The sequence below is a fragment of the Coturnix japonica genome, chromosome 3, assembly GCF_054131305.1.
Source record: "Coturnix japonica strain WE chromosome 3, WE-NBRP24, whole genome shotgun sequence".
NCBI classification, from domain to species: Eukaryota; Metazoa; Chordata; class Aves; order Galliformes; family Phasianidae; genus Coturnix; species Coturnix japonica.
The window spans coordinates 96,342,386-96,360,707 of NC_140665.1; the positions used below are offsets into that span (position 1 = coordinate 96,342,386).

The following is an 18,322-nucleotide window of genomic DNA, read 5'->3' on the forward strand; positions in this document are numbered from 1 at the left end:
TCCAGGAAGGAAGCTCCAATGCCACTGCACTGAACCCGAGAGTTCATAGATGGATTTCTGAAGCTCATCACATCCTTTCCCTGGCCATTTCATTCCTTTCCCATTGGGAAGAGACCACATGAAAAGCTGGAAGTCCCACCTGGGGCAGTTCTTTACTCAGAGAGTGGGGAGGCACCAGCACATCTGCCCACATCCATGGAAGCATTCAGTGCTGGGTGGGATGAGGCTCTGGGCAGCCTGATCTGGAGGGTCGGGGTTGGGTGATCTTTAAGGTCCCTTCCAATCACTCTGTGATTTTATGGTGCCACTGGTGCAGGTGGGATTGGGACAGGACGGGTCTCTTCTGCCTTCCTGCGTTGGGGAAGGGCTGCTTTGAGTGCTCAGCCTCCACGGGGCGGCGATGCTCGTTGGCATTAGGAACCCAACGGGCTGACGGAGCACCTGTAGGATGACAGCAGGAAGAAACGCGAGAGGCTGCAGTGATAAACGCTCGTGAGAAGAGTTTGTTTTCTTTGGGGGGAGGGGGAAAGAAAAGCCGTGTTTGTTTTGGCCAAACGCTCACATTCCTTCCAATAAATCATCGCGGCACTTGTTTTTGTATTTGCGAAGAAATCGCAACAGACATAAGCGGGGACTTAAGAGACTTGAAATAACATCCCGGTAAATACCCTCACGTTGTTATTTTAATCGAGGCCCGAGGAAACATCTGAATTTTACCAAGGAAACCCTCATTGGTGAGGGGGAAAACATCACCCCGCGCCCGCTCGGGGCTTTGTTCAGCCGCGGGGAGGAATTACCGGGCTCGGGGATGCCCCGTTGCCCCAAACCCCCATTCCCGTGGAGGGGAGGGGAGGCACCATCCGGAGCGTGGGCTGTTAGATAGAGGTGTGCGGCGTGAAACAGAGCTGGGGAGAGAGGGCAGAGCTCCAAAGGAAATAAAGGCCGGAGGAGCTCCCTGCCCAAAATAAGGCGCAACGAGATCGACCCCCCAACTCGGGGAGCCGTCGGAGGGCAGCGCTCCGACCTACGGGACACCGCGTCGGACGCACCGAGCGAGGCGGACCGGGGGGCGGACCGGGGCGCGGGGGCCCCCCCGGTTCTCACCTGCGGCCGAGGGCGGGGCGGGGGGCGGGCGGCCGGCAGGGGGCGCCGCGGGCGGGCGGCGGGAGGCGGACGGCGGCGGCGGCGACGACGGCGGCGGCGGCGGCGGCGGGCGAAGACGATGTTCAAAAGCGGGCGGGGAGCGGCGGCGGCAGCAGCACAGCGCCGAGCCCCGCGCCGCCGCCATGCGCCTCCGTGCCGCCGCCGCCGCCCTTTGCCTCTGCCTGCTGGGCGCCTGCCGCCTCCGCCGCGGGCCGCAGGCCGCCGCCGCTCCCCAGCGACCCCCGGCAGCCGCGCCTTCCTCCTCCTCCGCCTCCTCCTCCTCCTCCTCTGCCGCCGCCGCCTCCCCCTTCTCCTCCCCGCCGCGGAGGGACGGGGCGCTCCGCAACGGCACGGTGGTGCCGCACCGCTACATGGTGGCCCTCTATCAGCGCTTGGCCGCCCGACGAGGCTCGGCCGCCCGCCCCGTCGGAACCGTCACCGGCTTCGTGGAGCGGCTGCGGGGCGGTGAGTGCGGGGCAGGGCGGAGGGATCGCACGTCGGGGATGTGCGAGGGACGGGGATGGAGATGGAGACGAGCGGCTGTTGGGACGGGGCGGTGCGCGGAACGGGGCAGTGCGTGGGGATGGGGCTGCGCAGGAGATGGGGATCCGGCTGAGCCCCGCGGGGCAGTGCGTGGCTGTAGGGTGTGGGTATGGGATGTGCTGGATGGAAGCAGGCGCGGGGCAGAGCTCCGATCCTCTCCCAGCCGTGACGGTGCCCACAAGGATGCGCGCACCTCGGAGTCGGCACTGCGGCTGCGGTGCCCCCCTTTGCCCCTTTCGTACCCGCGGATCCGATGATGTTGTGTCGAGCAGACACACCGATCCGTTGCTTTTTATCCCTTGTGCGTTTACTCTCACTGTGTCGTCCCGACAAAAGTTTTCGGGGGGGAAAGAAATAATTAAATCAGACCCTCCCTCCCTCGGCCTTCCCAGATGGAATACAATGGATATCCGAAGGGAAGGGCAGCCCCCGGCTCCCCCTGTGCCCTGGACCCCCGCAGCCTCTGCGCTCTGCCCGGCGGCGGCTCTGCGGTTCTGCGGGGGAGCAGCCGGACCGGGGCTGAGGGGAGATGCTGCAGGGTGGGCTCTGCAAAGGGATCCCCCTTATCCGACCCCGCGGGAACTGCGGATTTGCTTTAAAAGAAGATAATTACTGTTATTATAATAAAGGACGGGGAGAAAAGTGTTTCCCAGCCGGAGAGCGGCTGCGGGTCGGGGTGAGAGCGGGTCTCGGGCACTGCAGCGTGCAGCGGTCCGGTTTCTTATTAGAGAGGAGAAAAGAAGAAACCCCAGACCTCGTTCATCTCCCCTTCCCTCGCCCCCTCCAGCGCCTCTTTTTCTTTCTTTCTTTCTTTTTAACTTAACATCTAGTATATAAACGGTGCCAGAAACAGCACAATCTGCGTTTGGGCTTTGCATGCACCCCTTTGGATTCGGTGATCTTTATAAGTCACTTCCAACTCCGGGTATTTGCTGTTTCTATGTTAAAACAGGGACAAGTTCAGCTTCTGGGAAGCGCCCGTGTCAGACACCCCGAGGCAGCACCCCGTGCCTGCAGGGGACAATAGGATTCCCCCCTTTTCTTTGCTATGGGGACGCGGGGAGCGGGAGGGCACTCGCTTGGAGCCATCCCTCCACCCCCCTCATTCCCTCCCCGTTCTTTTTCCAGCCCTCAACGCGGTGACTCCGCCGGGTTAGAGGGCTGTGTCCCTCCCGCCGGGATGCTCAGCCCTTCGCCCATTGCTGCCATTCACTGCCTGTCCCGCGCACCTCCGTGATGAGCGCTCGGCTTCGCCTGGCTGGGTTTTGATATTATGCCTGTTTTTTTTTTCCCCTCTCTTCTTAACTTTTTTTTTTTCTTCTTCTTTTCTCCTCTTTTTTTTCTTTTTTCCTTTTTCTTTTTGCATTTCTTTCCTTTTTCTCCCTCCCAGATTCCTCCCCGTCCGCCCCCGAGCAGCGCTACCTCTTCGACATCTCCAGCCTACCCGAGGCGGAGGAGGTGACAGGCGCGGAGCTGCGGGTCCTGCGCTCCCTCCCTGCAAACCTCAGCCTGGCTCTGTCCCCCGAAGGCACCTTCCACCACCTGCTCCTCTCCACCTGCTCCGGCCCCGCTGGTGAGGAGCCCCGGCTGCTGGACTCCAGGGCGGCCGATGTTCTGGATGCAGGTTCCAGATGGGAGGTTTTTGACGTCTGGGAAGCGCTGCGAGACCGGAGGGAGAGGCCCCCCCAAGGCAAACTTCTGTGCTTCGTGCTGAGGGTGGTGTCGGATCGCTCGGGCCATCTCCTGCCCCCCCGGCAGCTGGGATTCGGCAAACCCCATCCGCAGCCCCACGAGAGAGCGTTGCTCGTGGCCTTCTCCCGCACCCAGAGGAAGGAAAACCTCTTCAAGGAGATCCGGGAGAGGATGAAGGTGCTGGGTGGTCCCCCCCTGCTGGAGCCCCCTGATCCCGGCCGGGAGGTTTACCCCAAACGGAGGAAGAGGAGGACCACCATCGCTGCCCGCTCCGGAGGCAAAGGCCATGGGAAGAAGGCGAAGACGCGCTGCAGCAGGAAACCCCTACACGTCAACTTCAAGGAGCTGGGCTGGGACGACTGGATCATCGCCCCGCTGGATTACGAGGCGTATCACTGCGAGGGGGTCTGTGACTTCCCCCTGCGCTCCCACCTGGAGCCCACCAACCACGCCATCATCCAGACCCTGATGAACTCCATGGACCCGGAGTCCACTCCCCCAAGCTGCTGCGTGCCCTCCAAGCTCAGCCCCATCAGCATCCTCTACATAGACTCTGGGAACAACGTGGTGTACAAACAGTATGAGGACATGGTGGTGGAGACGTGCGGCTGCAGGTAGCAATTTCTGCAGCTCTTCCCTGTCCCATCATACCCCATTTTATATATAAATATATATATAATATATATATATATATATATACGTACACATTTTGGTGTGTGCCTTTCCAAGAACCCCCTGCCCCCAGGGGCTGATGGGGAAACCCTCTCTGCTCTTTGCTCAAAGGTTTGGGGCTCTCTGCATTGCTCTCGAGTTGGGGCAGCTGGAGCTTTTCTTTCTGCACATAAGGACACCTCTTCAGAGCATCTGGGGAGAAGCAGAGTTCCGAGCTCCCCAGGGAAGAGCTGCTTTACTTGGGTTCTTTTCCCCCAAATAATTGCTATAAAAAGGCCAGGCTCTGCTCCACCTCCCTTTGGCAGCAGCTCCTTCCCTCCCTGCCTACCCTAAGGGAGCCTGCATCCTCTGGGCAGAGACATTTAACTCGCAAAGAGCAGAGCTGAGAGGGCTGCAAGTTGTTAGGAAATGGGCTTAAACAGTGCCTTGAACCCCAAGAAGCCTGGCATCAATTGTGGGATGCTGTCAGGTGGCTTTCTGTACCAAGCAGCTTTGTGGCTCTGCTTGTGTCAGGGATGGGATTGGTTTTTGTTAGTGTCCAGGCTGTTGCCTTACAAATATCAGAGATTTCTGAACAGAGGGCAGGAATCCTCCCAGCCCCAGACCACTTCCTTGGGCAGGAGGGAGCATCCAGCTCTCACCCAAGCAGCCCCCACTGGGGCAATATGACATCAGGAGGGCTCCCACCTTGTGTATCACAGTAGAGAGGTACCCCCGGGACAATCCCAGTGTCTCCCCATCCTCACCCCCAGGGTTCCAGCAAACCTCATCCAACATCCCTAACAAACAGCTCTCGTCCCATACCCTTAGCACAGGCATCACTCAGAGTAAGGGGATGTGGGCACCACGGCATTCCTGAACCTGTCATGCTTCCATGTGCCTGGCAGTTCAATCACTGATGGTCTTCACGTAGCTTTCCTCACTGCTGATTTTTATAGTGTTTTCACTTTTTTAATCCTTTCCTCCAAATATTTGCTGTGGAGGTTTGTGGGCAGTTCAGTATTTATATATACATACAGCTCCCGACAGCCCCACAAGTGGCCTCAGGCCCCTTCTTGCAGGACACAAAACCATGTCCACAAAACCATGTCCCCAAGGAGCGAAGTTCTGGCTTGGTCACTGCAGGTTTGCAGCCTGGATCACTGCAGTAAGGGAAAATGGGGAGGTCTGGGAAGAGCACAGTGGCTGCTGCTGGCGGCGGTGCTGTCTGTGGATTTGCCCATGTGGGAATGAATTGCCTCTCTCCCCATTGGGCACCTCTGTTTTTTTGGCAGAGAGCTCTTCTTTGGGCAGCCTGATGTGGGTGGCAGTCCCGCCCTTGGCAGGAGATTGGAAATAAATGATCATATGGCCCCCTCCAACCTACGCCATTCTATGGCTGTGTAGGCAAGGTTGGCTTCTGCCAGGGGATGCTCTCTGGGGTATCACTGCCAAGACCCTCTAAAGGCATTGAAGCCACCCCATGAAGTGGTATTCCTGATCCATCTCCTCTCACCTGGGCTGATTTCTGAGCAGTATAAATAGGAGACGAGAGGCTGAAAGCGGACAAAGGTGGATTCAGTGGACTCGGAATGATTTGAATGGATAATTACAGGTTCCCAACCTGCAGTATTTATACAGCCTTTCCAGGAAAAAAAAAAAAAAAAGAGAGAGGGGGAAAAAAAAAGAAAAAGAAAACTGAAACAGTTTCCATGCAGAGTTATGTTCTCCTGGAGGATTTGTCTGACCTTCAGCACCATTTTTATCTGCGGGATGTAATTACAGCAAAGCTAGAAATAGCGAGCATCTGGAAAGGGCCGCGTACCTGCGCTTGGTGCTCCGTCCCCTCCTGGATGTGGGGGCAGCAATGGCTCAGGGGCAGGGAAAGCTGCTCAGACCCTAAAAGGCTTTGCCAGCACTGAGCTGGGACTCGGGGTGCATGGTGAGGCCAAGCCTGGTGTATGGAGACAGTGTGTAAAACCAGAGCTTGTGCTTCCGGCACCGCTTCACTGCATCCTGGAGACCACAACCCACTGGGGTCCCAAAGCAGGGGCAGATGGAGCGGCGATGTCCTCCTGGGCTGTTTGCTGATGCTTGGCACACCCGTGAGGAAAAGTCTGGCAACCCCAAGCTGCCTTCTGCTCAGAGCTGAGCGCCAGCCGCTTCTGCGTGTGTTAACACCATATGGATTTTAGCTCACATCTCGCTCGTGTGGCTCTCACTGCTGGGGAGAGCAGGGAAGGTGGGCAGTGATTTATTGGTCACACGCCCTTTGCAAAGCAAGCAGCCACTTCTGCTGCTGGCAGCTTCAGGGCCCTCTCCCACAGTACCTGAAGTGTGTGTTTAGTGGCAGTCACCCTGCCAGCTCCCCCAGAACCACAGGCACGGGGAGCTCTCTGCCCCTCCTGTCCTTAAATGGGTCTCTGGTCTGCAATAGTGATGTGTTGTACCGGCCTGGTGCACCTACTGAATTTTGCCACAAGCTGATTTATCTTCTCTGTGACAAAACCAGCTGCAGTCAGCTTTATGAAGCTCCTTGTGCCTTTAATGCTTTGCTGCGCACACAAGAATGTGCAGTGCTCTCTGATATTCATACTGCATCAACAGTTGTCCTGGATGTTCAAGAAATGACCAAAATCTGGAACTCCTGCTGGTGGAGGAGGACTGACCAAAGAGCCCATCCTTCATCCCTGAGGATGTTTTACAGCCTCCGGATGCGTAGGCTGTGATGCTGCTCTCCCTCTTGCTGGTACCACTATTAGAACAGTCCTCCTGATTTTGCTGTGTTGGAAGGAGCCTGGGGGAAAGCACAGGCAGGGTGATGTATCCATGTCCAGCTTCTGGCTGAGGCTGCTCAGAGAGGTGGTAGATGCCCCATCCCTTGTGACACCCAAGGTCGGGCTGGATGGGGCTCTAAGCATTTGATGGAGCTGTAGGTGCCGCTGTTCATTGCAGGGGTTTTGGACTAGATGGCCTTTGAGGGTCCCTTCCAACTCAAATGATTCAATGATTCTATGACCAGGGTGGACAGCAGAGCATTTTCAAGTACATTGGTATTATGCACCTTTAAACCAAAGCTTGATCTGTTCCCAGAAATGACACCAAATGAATCTCACCCACTCTTTGGGTTATTGCTCTTGTTGTCTCCACTCTAGAGTTTGTTCTCACATTGGTGAGCTTGCTTTTCAGTTTTGATACGTGTTATTATTTTGGCTTTTCAGGATGAGGAGCTCTGGGATTTGTGATGGCTGGGGAATGGAGAGCAAGTTAGGAAGGGAATCATACCATATCATAGAATGGCTTAGGTTGGAGGATACCTCAAAGCCCATCCAGTTCCAACTCCTCTGACATGGGCTGGTTGTGCCACACCAGATCAAGCCACTTAGAGACCCATCCAACCTGACACTGAGTGCCTCCAGAGAGCATCCACAGCTTCTCTGAGCAGCCTGTTTCTGAAGGCTGAGGCCTACCAGCATGAGTTGTAGATATGGACGATCCGTGCCATGGAAGAGGTGATCGTGCTGGTTTTATTCACCCCGTGTTCTGTGAGCAGGTTAACCTGTAGGATTAAATAGTGCATAAGTGAAAGATCTGAGCATCTGAAGTGCTGTACCTTTGTAAATCAAGCTCTTTGCCCCGTGGTTTGGGGGCCTGACTCCGAAGGCCTTTCTGTGCATGGAGGAGATTCTCTGTGGTGCTCCCCAGTTTAGATGCAGCCTGGGGCAGTGTCAGTCCTTGTTAATCCCATCTTCTAAACTACCACATATCTTACCCTTGCCCATTCTGTTTCTGAGGTCAAGTCAAGACTATCCAGAGCTCTTTTTGTGACAAAATGAGCCTCTCTGCTGGTCAGTCATGGTTTTATTTATGTCTTATTTTCTTTGGTTAGAAAGGAAAGTATCAGTAAATAAAAAAGGACTCAAGTTTCCAATAGCTGTATCTCTAGTAGTTAATTTCTTTGAAGCAATACTTGTATCCCTACGTGTGCCTCTAACCTTTCCATGTATTTGTTCAGCTTTGTCAGGTCTGAGCGTGGGATATCTCTGAAGAAGATAGCTCTGTAAGTGATGGTGTAAATGCCTTGTTTGTATGTATTCTAAAGTCTAAATAGATTGTACATATTGGATTGTAAATGAACTGTAAACAGCAATCTATATTTTCTTGAATATATTTTATAGCAGTATATATTTGTTAAATAAGTATTCTTGTATACTCTTCAATAACCTTTTTAATATTTTGTACAGATAAGTTTATTAAATATTTTATTGATAAATAGATCTTGGCAATAGTTTTTTCTTTCTAAGACTTGTATCTGTGTGCCAAAACCAGATGGCTCATTTCAGAGTACCTTTACTAAGTCATTTTGGCTTCCTGGGCTATTGAAGTTACTGAGGGAAACAGTGAAACTAGGGGGAAACATGGAGAACTGATGATGGAGGTTTGCCTGAAGGACAAGTGAGACACTGGCACAGCTGCCCAGAGATATGTGGATATCCCATTGCTGAGGGGTACCCAAGGCCAGGTGGGATGGGGTCCTGGGCAGCAACCAGCCCACGGCAGGGGGTTGGAACTGGGTGGGCTTTAAGGTCTCCTCCAAACTCCACCATTCTGTCATTTCACTTAATAAATGAAACACGGTATTGTTGAGCTGGGGACACATTGTGTTAAAGTGAGTTTGATCAAGTACTCATCAGCCCCTCATCATCAAATGAGGGGCACTCCCCTGCTGTCTCTTCCATTGTCAGTTGCTTCAAATGGGATGGCCAAAAGTCTCCAATATCTGACTGGCAAACACTGCACTGAAGGATGAGTCAGATGCCTTAGACAACATTCTGTGTTTCATTAGCTACTGCAAACTGCTAAGAAACCACAACACAACTGCGTGTTCCTGCAATACGTGGAATGGAAAAACCGAGCCCATTTACTATCAGCATAAGCACTTAAAAACAGTCTCCAATTAGATGTCCCCCTGCCTATGCCATCTGAGCATGCGTATTGTTTCATAACTTCTGTGTGATGCTACCAAGCAATGATTGCTCCTGGCAGCTGGATTGTATTTCTGATATTATCTTTTGCTTGCAATAAACCCTCTCAGCTGCTTCAGAAATCTCTGTTGTTTGTATATGGCTCCTGGTCACTTCTAAATGCTCTCAAGATTTTTATGTTGTAGAAATGCCAGAAAAGAGAATGTTTACCTGTAAGCGATGAGCCTCAGCAATGTACCCAGGTTGGTAGTATAAGCATGACCTGTGACATGGAGTAACATGGGTCTGGCTGTTAGCTTGACCAAGCACAGGGCTGGGGGGTCGGGGAGTGGATGTAAATACAAACACACTGTCTGTAAAACCAATACCTACATGATCTGAGCTGCAGAAAAGAGATGATTGCTGTGGCTCATGTATGCAATCTGTCTCCTGTGAGGCAAGAAACTGATGTTTAGTTTGGAGTCCAGCTCCAAATTCTTCACCGTAAACACTGGGAAAGCACTCACCCTCCTAAATGAACAGCCCTTCCTGGCCTGCATGCACTGTAGCTCAGAGAAGCAAACACTGAATGGAGGGAGCAAGGGGAGAACACTGTTTTGGAGTGGCTCTGGATAAAATGCTTCAGTGTGTCAAGTGCCTCCCACCCACCCACTGACTTCCTGTGAGTTTGGACACCTAAATGGCTTTGGCAAGTATTTTGTTAAGCTGTATTTTTGTAAATGTAATGAGGGTGGTAAATGGCTAACCAAATTATTAAAGACTTGACTTATATTTTACAACAAATGTCTTTATTTTTCTTACTGGATTTGTGTACTTATCACAAAAGGTATTGATCTAGCAAAACACGAGCATGAGTCCAAGTCATTGCAGCTAGCAGGGTTTACTCACGTGGTGACAAAGCACAAAAGTGTGAACGACACAGATCAGATGCTACTGCATACGGTCAATGCGTGTGTGATAGGATTCCCAGTAACTCTAAAATAGCCTAAAACAGGCAGATTACACTGTGTTTTTATGGCAAGTTGGCGCATCTGGACCACAAGCACTTCTGACGCTCTTTGCCTCGGGTCATGGCAAACACCACTGGATTCCCATCGTGTGAGATCTACTGCTCTTAGGAAACACAGCTGTGACAATCAGATCCATGCTTTTCTGTTTTTTGCAATGAACAGAGTAACAAATTTCCTTTGCCTTATGGTAACGGCTTTGAGGAGGAAGGACGCAATTGGATTGCTACGGTTTCAACCATCTCAGAGAAAATTCCTTTAAGAAAATAGTAAGGCATTATCCTGCAGTAGGTCTGGTCATCATTGACCAGGTCTCATCTCAGTTTAGGTCTTAATGCAGTCAGTAGGATTTATAATAGACTAGCATTTGTATAAAAGGAATACACAAGTATTGCTAAATTAATTGCTCATACAAAGTATACGAATAATGCACTGTAAACAACTGCCTCTGATAGGTACTTCAGTTCCCAGGTTGTAATAGCTGCTTGTCATCTTTGGTTAATGCAAGACTTTTTCTGTCCTCAGAAGATCCACAACAGCTGTATTTTTAGACTGATTCCTTGCACAGTTCCTTATTCCATGTACCGCAAAGAACAAATGTTTTCTCCAACAGTATCAACGTGTAAACCAAAATGACCAAACTGACTGTATTCCTTCTGTTGCCAACCTGCACATGTGCATTACGCGTGTGTATAAACATGTATACACAGATCTATACGCACACACTTAGATGCAAACACACATCCTCACTCTGCCACAGGGAGCACCCAGGACAGCTGATGCACTTTGCACCTGCCATTATGAAGGACACTCAAGAGGACTGCACGCCAACATCTGGGGGCTGCTAGAACAGACACACAGATACACAAGAACTGTGGATTTCCAAAGTGAGCACAGGAACTGTCTCAATCAACACTGACTACGAGCCTCTGGAAAGAAGGAACTTTCCAGGGCTCCCCACTAACCTGAATCAGTTGCACAGGCACAGATCCTTCACTTTGGACACACTGATTGGGGTCTCAGCATTTCTGCCCCAAACATCACTACCTGTTTCGTTATGTGGCAGTGTAATCTGAAAAGCCACTGGCTGGTCTCCAAAGGCAAACTGCAAAAAAGGGCACTTAAATCCACAGGCTGTCAGCAGGTTTGAAAATTGGTCCACAATATCCAGAAACTGAATTCTACAAATTGCTCTAAATAACAGTAAAAGAGTTAAGTGGGATCTAGAGAGAAGTGGATGGTGTGTATACAGTAGTGCAAGATAAGCTAGGAGTTTATCATTCAGTCCTACAGCATCAGATAATGCTCTCTAGCACTGTTCTCAGTAGTGCCACATTAATGCTGCTAATTACTTGTGCAAGGTAGATACTTCATGCATTATCTGAATTCATTTGGTTGCTAGGGCAGGACTTCCTGTGACTATGTTCTGTAGTGTTTCTGTTTATTTATCTCTTTATAAATGTCTCTAGGGACTCTACAGGGAGACTATTTCACAGGTTCACAGCTAGAAAGCCTTTCCTGATTGCACTTGGCTCCATTCCCCTTACTTACGCTGTTTTCATTTCTAGCTTTAGACTTTAACCTCTTGTATTATCACAACTTGTATTATCACAGCTCATAGGATATTTCTGCATATTTTTCCCCCCTATCTGTAGAGGAGAGGGATGAAGAAATGTAAGGAAGAGCATACTTGTCATCAGTGTGCTACAGATGGGATCTGGTCCTAAATACTAACATTTCATGCACTTCCATGGGTGCGACAATGGCAGAACAGCCATTTTCTCACTTATCTAATCCGTGCCTTGGCAGAAAAATTCATGCTTCAGTCCTTAGAGCAAAGAACTGAAATTTACGCATGCATCAAAAGTGATTTAATTCTTCAAAATTGCTGAGCAAACACTGTTCTCATGGGCTTCATTATAAGAATGACAGCTCAGAGAGCCTGGGCACTTACAAGTAGTTACACATGGATTCTGAATCGACTTCAACCTTGTAGCACTGGCACTTGTGACAAGGGTCCTTTACTTTCTTTACAATCACAAAATGAACCAAAGGCTCCAAATATCTTCCCCAGCTGAGCAGCCACACTTACCCTATGTTAAGCTTAACACACTGTGGAGGTCTGGTAATACTCTGAACCCCACTTGGAGGATCTTGTCTTCACCTCATCTTCACATCTCCCTCATAAAAAGCCCAGCCTTGGCCTGATCTCTGAAACCCAGCAGCTCTATCCCACCTGAAGGAGACAATGCTGGCCCTTGGGCTGTCCTGGCTGTCTATTATTCTTGTGCCAGGGATACACAGAGATGAAATGGGTGGAGAGGGTCAGACCTCTCAGAGCATACCAATTTCAGTTGGCACAGAATAGCCTGATACTTCTTTCTAAACCAGGCCAAATGGGCTGCCCTAAATCCAGCCCTGACAGTTCTTCTGCGAGCAGCTGAGGTGACAGTAACTCAGCTATACTTTCAGTCAATGAATCTACTATCAGTGTTGTCTAGAATGCTAGAAGACAATAAATATTCCATACTTTTCTATGCCCTTCAGAGTGCTGAAGACACGGGATTAAAGTACATAGCCATTAAAAGATAAAACTATAGTTTGGACCAGCCAGTCTCTCTTTAACTTTCTCTAAAACTTCTCATTAGAAAACAAGCCATAATCTGTAATAAACAGGAAAAAAAAAAAAGAAAAAAAAGACAGACTCTCTCACAAAAAATTACACGGTCACAAAATAATTACATCGTTTTCTTGTTAATCACTGGACTTATAGTTTGGTCAGATCATCCCGTAACCAGTCCGTAATCATGGCAGCCATCTCCTTGCTGGCATCCAGCACGAACGCGTGGCGGAGTCCTTTCTCACAAAGTCGAATGTCCCCATCTGGAAAATCCATTTTGATTTCATCGTAGTAGTTCTGCGGACACCAGCTGTCTCCAGTTCCATAGTAAAAAATCAGCTAGAAATCAAAGCATATCAAACCATTAACTTAAGAAGTTACTGATGAAGCAACAAATACCCAAGCAAAGAGCAGTGAATTATTTGGAAAGAATTGACGCTTCACAACCCGACACACACTGTGAGAAGTAGCAGATTGGTAACTCTTACTTACTTCTAAGTCTACAATGACAGTTCAGTCAATTAAATGGACTCTAACTCAGTTTCCTCATCTGTAAAACCATGGATCGTGATATATGCTTACTTCCAGAAACAGCGGTCTGCTGACAAAGGCCCAGCTGTTCTGAGAAATCTGTTAACATGGCCTAAGCATCTCGTTCATCAACTTCACCTCTCCACAGACAAGCTATTGTGTTTTCACTAGCTATTTGTTATTTTTTTTCTATAATAGCTTTCTAACTTCTTAATGAAATAACAAAATTGAGGCCATATCCCAGGTGAGTGGACAAACCACTATGCTTATTTCTTTCTTTCTGAGTATGAACAAAGTAAAAGCAAGAGGTTTCTCCATATTTGTGTAGCTCGTTCTTTTTGGCATTTCAGATGTGGTCTTATAACATCTGCCTGGTTAGGGTATTAGGTGTTGGAACATTTGTGTTCTTATTCTCAGTGTTAGACATAAACTAGAAGTGAATCACTCAGTCATGTCAGAATAATGGCAACTATCACAGTCATAGAAGGGTCTGGGTTGGAAAGGACCTTTAATTTGGGTCATTCTCAGAAGCAAAACTTCTTTGCTTGGAGCATTTTATCTTTCTGAAATACTGCACATGTAAAGCACAGACAGGTTCCTTCAGATTGATGAGCCATTTTCTTTCACGAAGGAATGTGGAACTATAATTCTATCAAAGACCATTTTGTTCTGAACTTACTCCAATAAATTTGGTTAACAACAAGTCATCATTTTCCCCCTCAACTTTGTATGCTAGTGCTGTATTTTTGATTTCCATAAAGTAAATCAAGGGAGAGTGGTTGTCCAGAAGTGAGTAAAACTCATTCAAATCTATACAAGAACAAGATTAAGTATGAGGATTCTTAATTCTAAAATGCTTGACTGCAGGTACCAGAAGGATGTTGATTGCTCAACCCATCACACACACAGCTTGGCCCAATTCCATTACACTCATTTGTTTCATATTTCATTTCAGTACTTCAGTGAATAATTGAGCAACGCTAACGTAAATTAGAGGACAAGACATTTGCCTTTAATCACAAAAATCTTGAGTTCCATCATTTTTGTAGCCACGTGAAATAGAAGTAAATGTACCCTACTGGCCCACTGGGGTAGAGGTGGGCTAAGAGCCCAGACTGCATTTCACAAAACGTTACAAGTTTCTGTCTTGCTTTCCTCTTATTGAAGCCTACCCAAATCTTAGACATTACTCTTGACTGTATCCAAAATACAACATCTCGGTTACATAGACACTAACCCATGTTATACTTCCAAGTATACATGCATAAAACACAAACCATCCCGTGTTAGCAAACATCACTGCTTTTGTCACTAAGTAATTGCTGAAAACAAGGTATGTCATTTGTTTGAGCAGAAATTTTCCTTTGATCTTGCCTTCAATGGTGACTATTCATAAATCACACCATGTCACATTGGCAAAAATTCTTCAAAAAAGCCAGTGTGAAATGGCCAGCTGCATTCAGATCTTCTGAAAGCCAAACATCTGACCAAGTTATGTTCAACCTTGGACTCCGTTACCAACAGATACAAAAATAAAGAATATGAAACTGACGAGAAAAGCAGTGGAGCAATTCCAGTTTAATGGAGTTCTCCTTGAAATCATTAGGCATTTTGATGGAGTACTCCTAGAATCTCATCACATGATTGTTTAGAAAAAAAAGATGAAAAGTCATTTACACTTACATAGGTGGATAATGTACTTGGCTTAGTCTGCGTGAACAGAGAAACGGGCTATTCTCCAGATAGGGTTGTAACCTTGAGAACTCACAGATTTGGAAATGCCTAAACAAAAGATTTATGTGCATTCTTAGTTTGCCTCCAGTATATTTGTATTATGGTTTAAACTTTCACGGCATGATCCAAAGGATCCTTGACTCATTCAATCCACTGACAGGATGACATTCAGCTGATGAGCTGCTATTTGATAGTAGTTTTCTTTTTAAATTCTGTGTGTGGTCTCAGGATTTATTTACTACATATTTAAAGGTTTACAGGCAGAATTTGTTCTCTTATGTACATTCCCTCGGCTTTCGCCATTTGTTAATTTATTTGTATCCTCATGTTTGTTAATTTCTTTCTGCAACACCTTAGTGGCCATTTTAATCTCCATTCTGCAGACACTAATGTCAGATTACATACATTAATATGAATGTGTTCTCTGTAACACCTATGAACATTATTCTTTCAGGAGAAACTAAGTCAAAGCGTGCTCTTCAGGATCCAGTTTGAGATCCATTCACTGATCTGAATGAGTATTCAGTCCATGGGAACAGGCAACTGTTGGTTAAAGTAATAACCCTCTGAAATGCTTACATCGGGAACATCAGGATCTCACAACCTACTACTCTGCTCTACAAATGTTGTGCTGCTCCTGCTGTGAACAAGAGCAATAGGACTTCAGAAACTTAGGTTCCACTCAGCAAAAAAGGCCAGTATATTTACCAGCTGCAGGCTTTGTCCAGTCTTTTGTCCAGTCTTCCCAAGTGCCACTTCTGTTTTTCCCATCCAACCTTTCTGGTCTCAGCCTGTTCATCACTGGATCATTGTTTTAGCCATCCTCCATACCATATCATTTCCAATTTCTACTAGTTCTGCTTCTTATTCTACTCTCAGTTTCTCACCCTGTAAGTTCAAATTATAGTCTTCTCACCTCTTCATCCCATTCTGAGTCTCAATTCCAATACTTCTTCTTTCCCATGGAATTCTCCACTTTTTAATATCAGTCTAGAACCTCTGCCCCCTTATTTTTTGTGCAGATGTTGGTGTGTGTTTTTTGTGTGCCTACGGGAGTATGTCTGCCAATCTACAACTTAAATATACATGTTTCTTAATTAGAAGCTGCCAACAGCATTCAGAATTGCTTTCAAAATGCTTTCCTATTAATGAATTATTCTATAAAATCTAACAGAATTGTAATTAAAGTGGGAATTTTCAGTGATAGAGAATACAGTAGGAAAACTGACAGTACTTCACTGCCACTTGTGGCACTGCTGGGATTCCCAATGACAAATTCTCTGTTCATTGCCTACACACACACACACACACACACACACAGAATCGATGTTAGGATGTAACCTGCTTTCCTCATATATTACGGGATATTTGTTTTAGACATATTTGTACCAAAGCATTCAGAACTCAAATGTTCTCATCTTCATTTTAACACCAGTAGCTTTGCTACCGCAGCACATAGGCAGACATACTTAATGAGCCATGTGTAACCAGAGGCACATGGAATCTTCATTAACGATAGGAAACACTGGCGTGCAGTATATGATTTGCATGGATCTGTAAAGTACATATTTTCCTGTGGACTGTGCATGGCTGTAAAGACATCCTGAGTCAGCACAACCACTGTACCAGCAATGAAATACTGTTGCCAACCTAAGCATTCAGAAATGGTGAGTCAGGTCCCCAAAATAATGCAACTAGCTTAAAAATAATCAGATTTACAAAACAATAAATAGAAGGTTCTATTTTTAAGCCGTGCTTGAAGTTTGCACTATTTGTGGTTTTTAACTTTTCTGCCATCAAATCCGACAATGGGGGCAGAGTAAAGGGGATGTGTGTTATCTTTGCCATTCCAACACTGTGTTTTAAACAGGTAGGCAATTTCATATAGTTCAAAGTAACAGCAGAGTTCTTGTAAGCTGTTCTACAGTTCAATTGTTCAGAACCATTTTCAGACTCTGTTTTTGTAAAATAAAACACAAGCCAGAATATGGCTCTGTCAGTTGAGTACCATGTAATACGGTATGTGTATTCAGACACTGCACAATGACGGCAGCTGCTAAGTAAACATCAGAAGAATCTGAGATTCATATCAACAGGATGTTTACATTTTAAAGAGTTTCTAAGAAAATAATAAAGATTTCCTGCAGTTGACTCCATTGGCACTTGTTTTAGTATGGATGACATTTCACAGAAGTATAAATTACAGAGAGATTTTTTTTTTATGCCTCTTCTGTGGCCATCATAGATCAACGCTGAAAAAGAAACCAAGAAAGTTAAAAAATATTAATTGAGTTTCCTCTATATCTCTGGAATTTGGTACATGTTATAACATTAGGATCCTATTACTTTGGCAGGCACTAGTCCAGATGATGGCAAAGAGTGAAGGACTGATCACTGTGGATATGAACTGATGGCACATGTGCAATGGCAAGCAAGACTGACCAGTGTCCTTGCTGAAATCCTTGTGTCTGAGGCAGTAATTTTTATCAGTGTCACACTCACATGCATTCTGGATAAGGCAGTAATTTCTCCCTGGTGACATCTCTCTGCAGTAACCAGTGAATAGTTTCATTTGCTCTTGGATTAGAACTAGTTTTAAAAGTTATTAGCTCTGAATTAATTGTAGCTCCAGTCAAGGAGCTACATTCCAAGCAAGAAATGACTTATGATCCAGACTTATGAAAGTGCCTCCACCTTATCCTGCTAAAAGAATAGTGTAAGTGACACTGGGACATACTGATTTGGGACACATTGGGTTTTTTGTGTTTTCACAGACTTGTAGGGGTTAAAAGGGACCTCTAGAGATCATCGAGTCCAACCCTCCAAATCATTTTTAAAATTTTTTTATTTTTTTATTTTTTGACTCTCATCCTTTATGCTTTGGCTTTACTAATCAGTTTCTGGTAAGAATTCAAAGAGCTGGCATTGCCTTAGGAAGCACTAAGTGCTTTGGGATCTGGTTGTCCAAGACATCCCTTTCCCTTCGTGATCTTGCCATGGTTGAGATCAGTTAGTTTGACAGCAAAGTCTTTGGAACTTGCTTCTTACCTTGTTTAACCAGAACTGGGGAAGCCAAACTTCTGTTGGACCACTTTGAGTGAAGGAAGCTGACAACCTGGGGTGCATAATGCCATTTTTACATACTAACCTGTATGGTTAAGCTGTAATGGGGAGTTCAAGAACTGGTGGTGATTTTATTTAACATAAATAATGTGCCCAGTTTTGCTAGACTAACATAAATAATAGACAAAACCAGCTTCCTCATTGGAAAGCAGTGTATAAATATTTTGCTTTCATTGAAATTAAGATGCAAGGCCTTAAACGCAGCCAGGTAGAGTGGCTACTTTGCACATGAGTACATGTTTATCATCTCCTCCCTGTCACGTACAGTGTTATACCAAATGGACTGAGCATAG

At 47.0% G+C, this 18,322-nt stretch overlaps 2 protein-coding genes across 3 annotated transcripts in view; one reads left to right on the forward strand and one right to left on the reverse strand.

Moving 5' to 3' along the window:
* Positions 1 to 1,208: 1,208 nt before the first annotated feature.
* GDF7 (growth differentiation factor 7) lies at positions 1,209 to 5,104 on the forward strand. The gene is made up of 2 exons (XM_015859484.3): positions 1,209 to 1,608; positions 3,077 to 5,104. Exons 1-2 carry the CDS (start codon positions 1,287 to 1,289, stop codon positions 3,994 to 3,996), a joined length of 1,242 nt encoding a protein of 413 aa, XP_015714970.2. The 5' UTR covers positions 1,209 to 1,286; the 3' UTR covers positions 3,997 to 5,104.
* Positions 5,105 to 9,780: 4,676 nt separating this feature from the next.
* LDAH (lipid droplet associated hydrolase) overlaps positions 9,781 to 18,322 on the reverse strand; it is a 98,169-nt gene continuing 89,627 nt past the window's right edge. For both annotated transcript variants that reach the window (XM_085542271.1, XM_015859555.3), the window contains one exon: positions 9,781 to 12,980. In XM_085542271.1, coding sequence (XP_085398397.1) covers positions 12,925 to 12,980 — 56 coding nt within the window. In that variant the 3' untranslated portion in view covers positions 9,781 to 12,924. The remainder of the gene's footprint in view (positions 12,981 to 18,322) is intronic.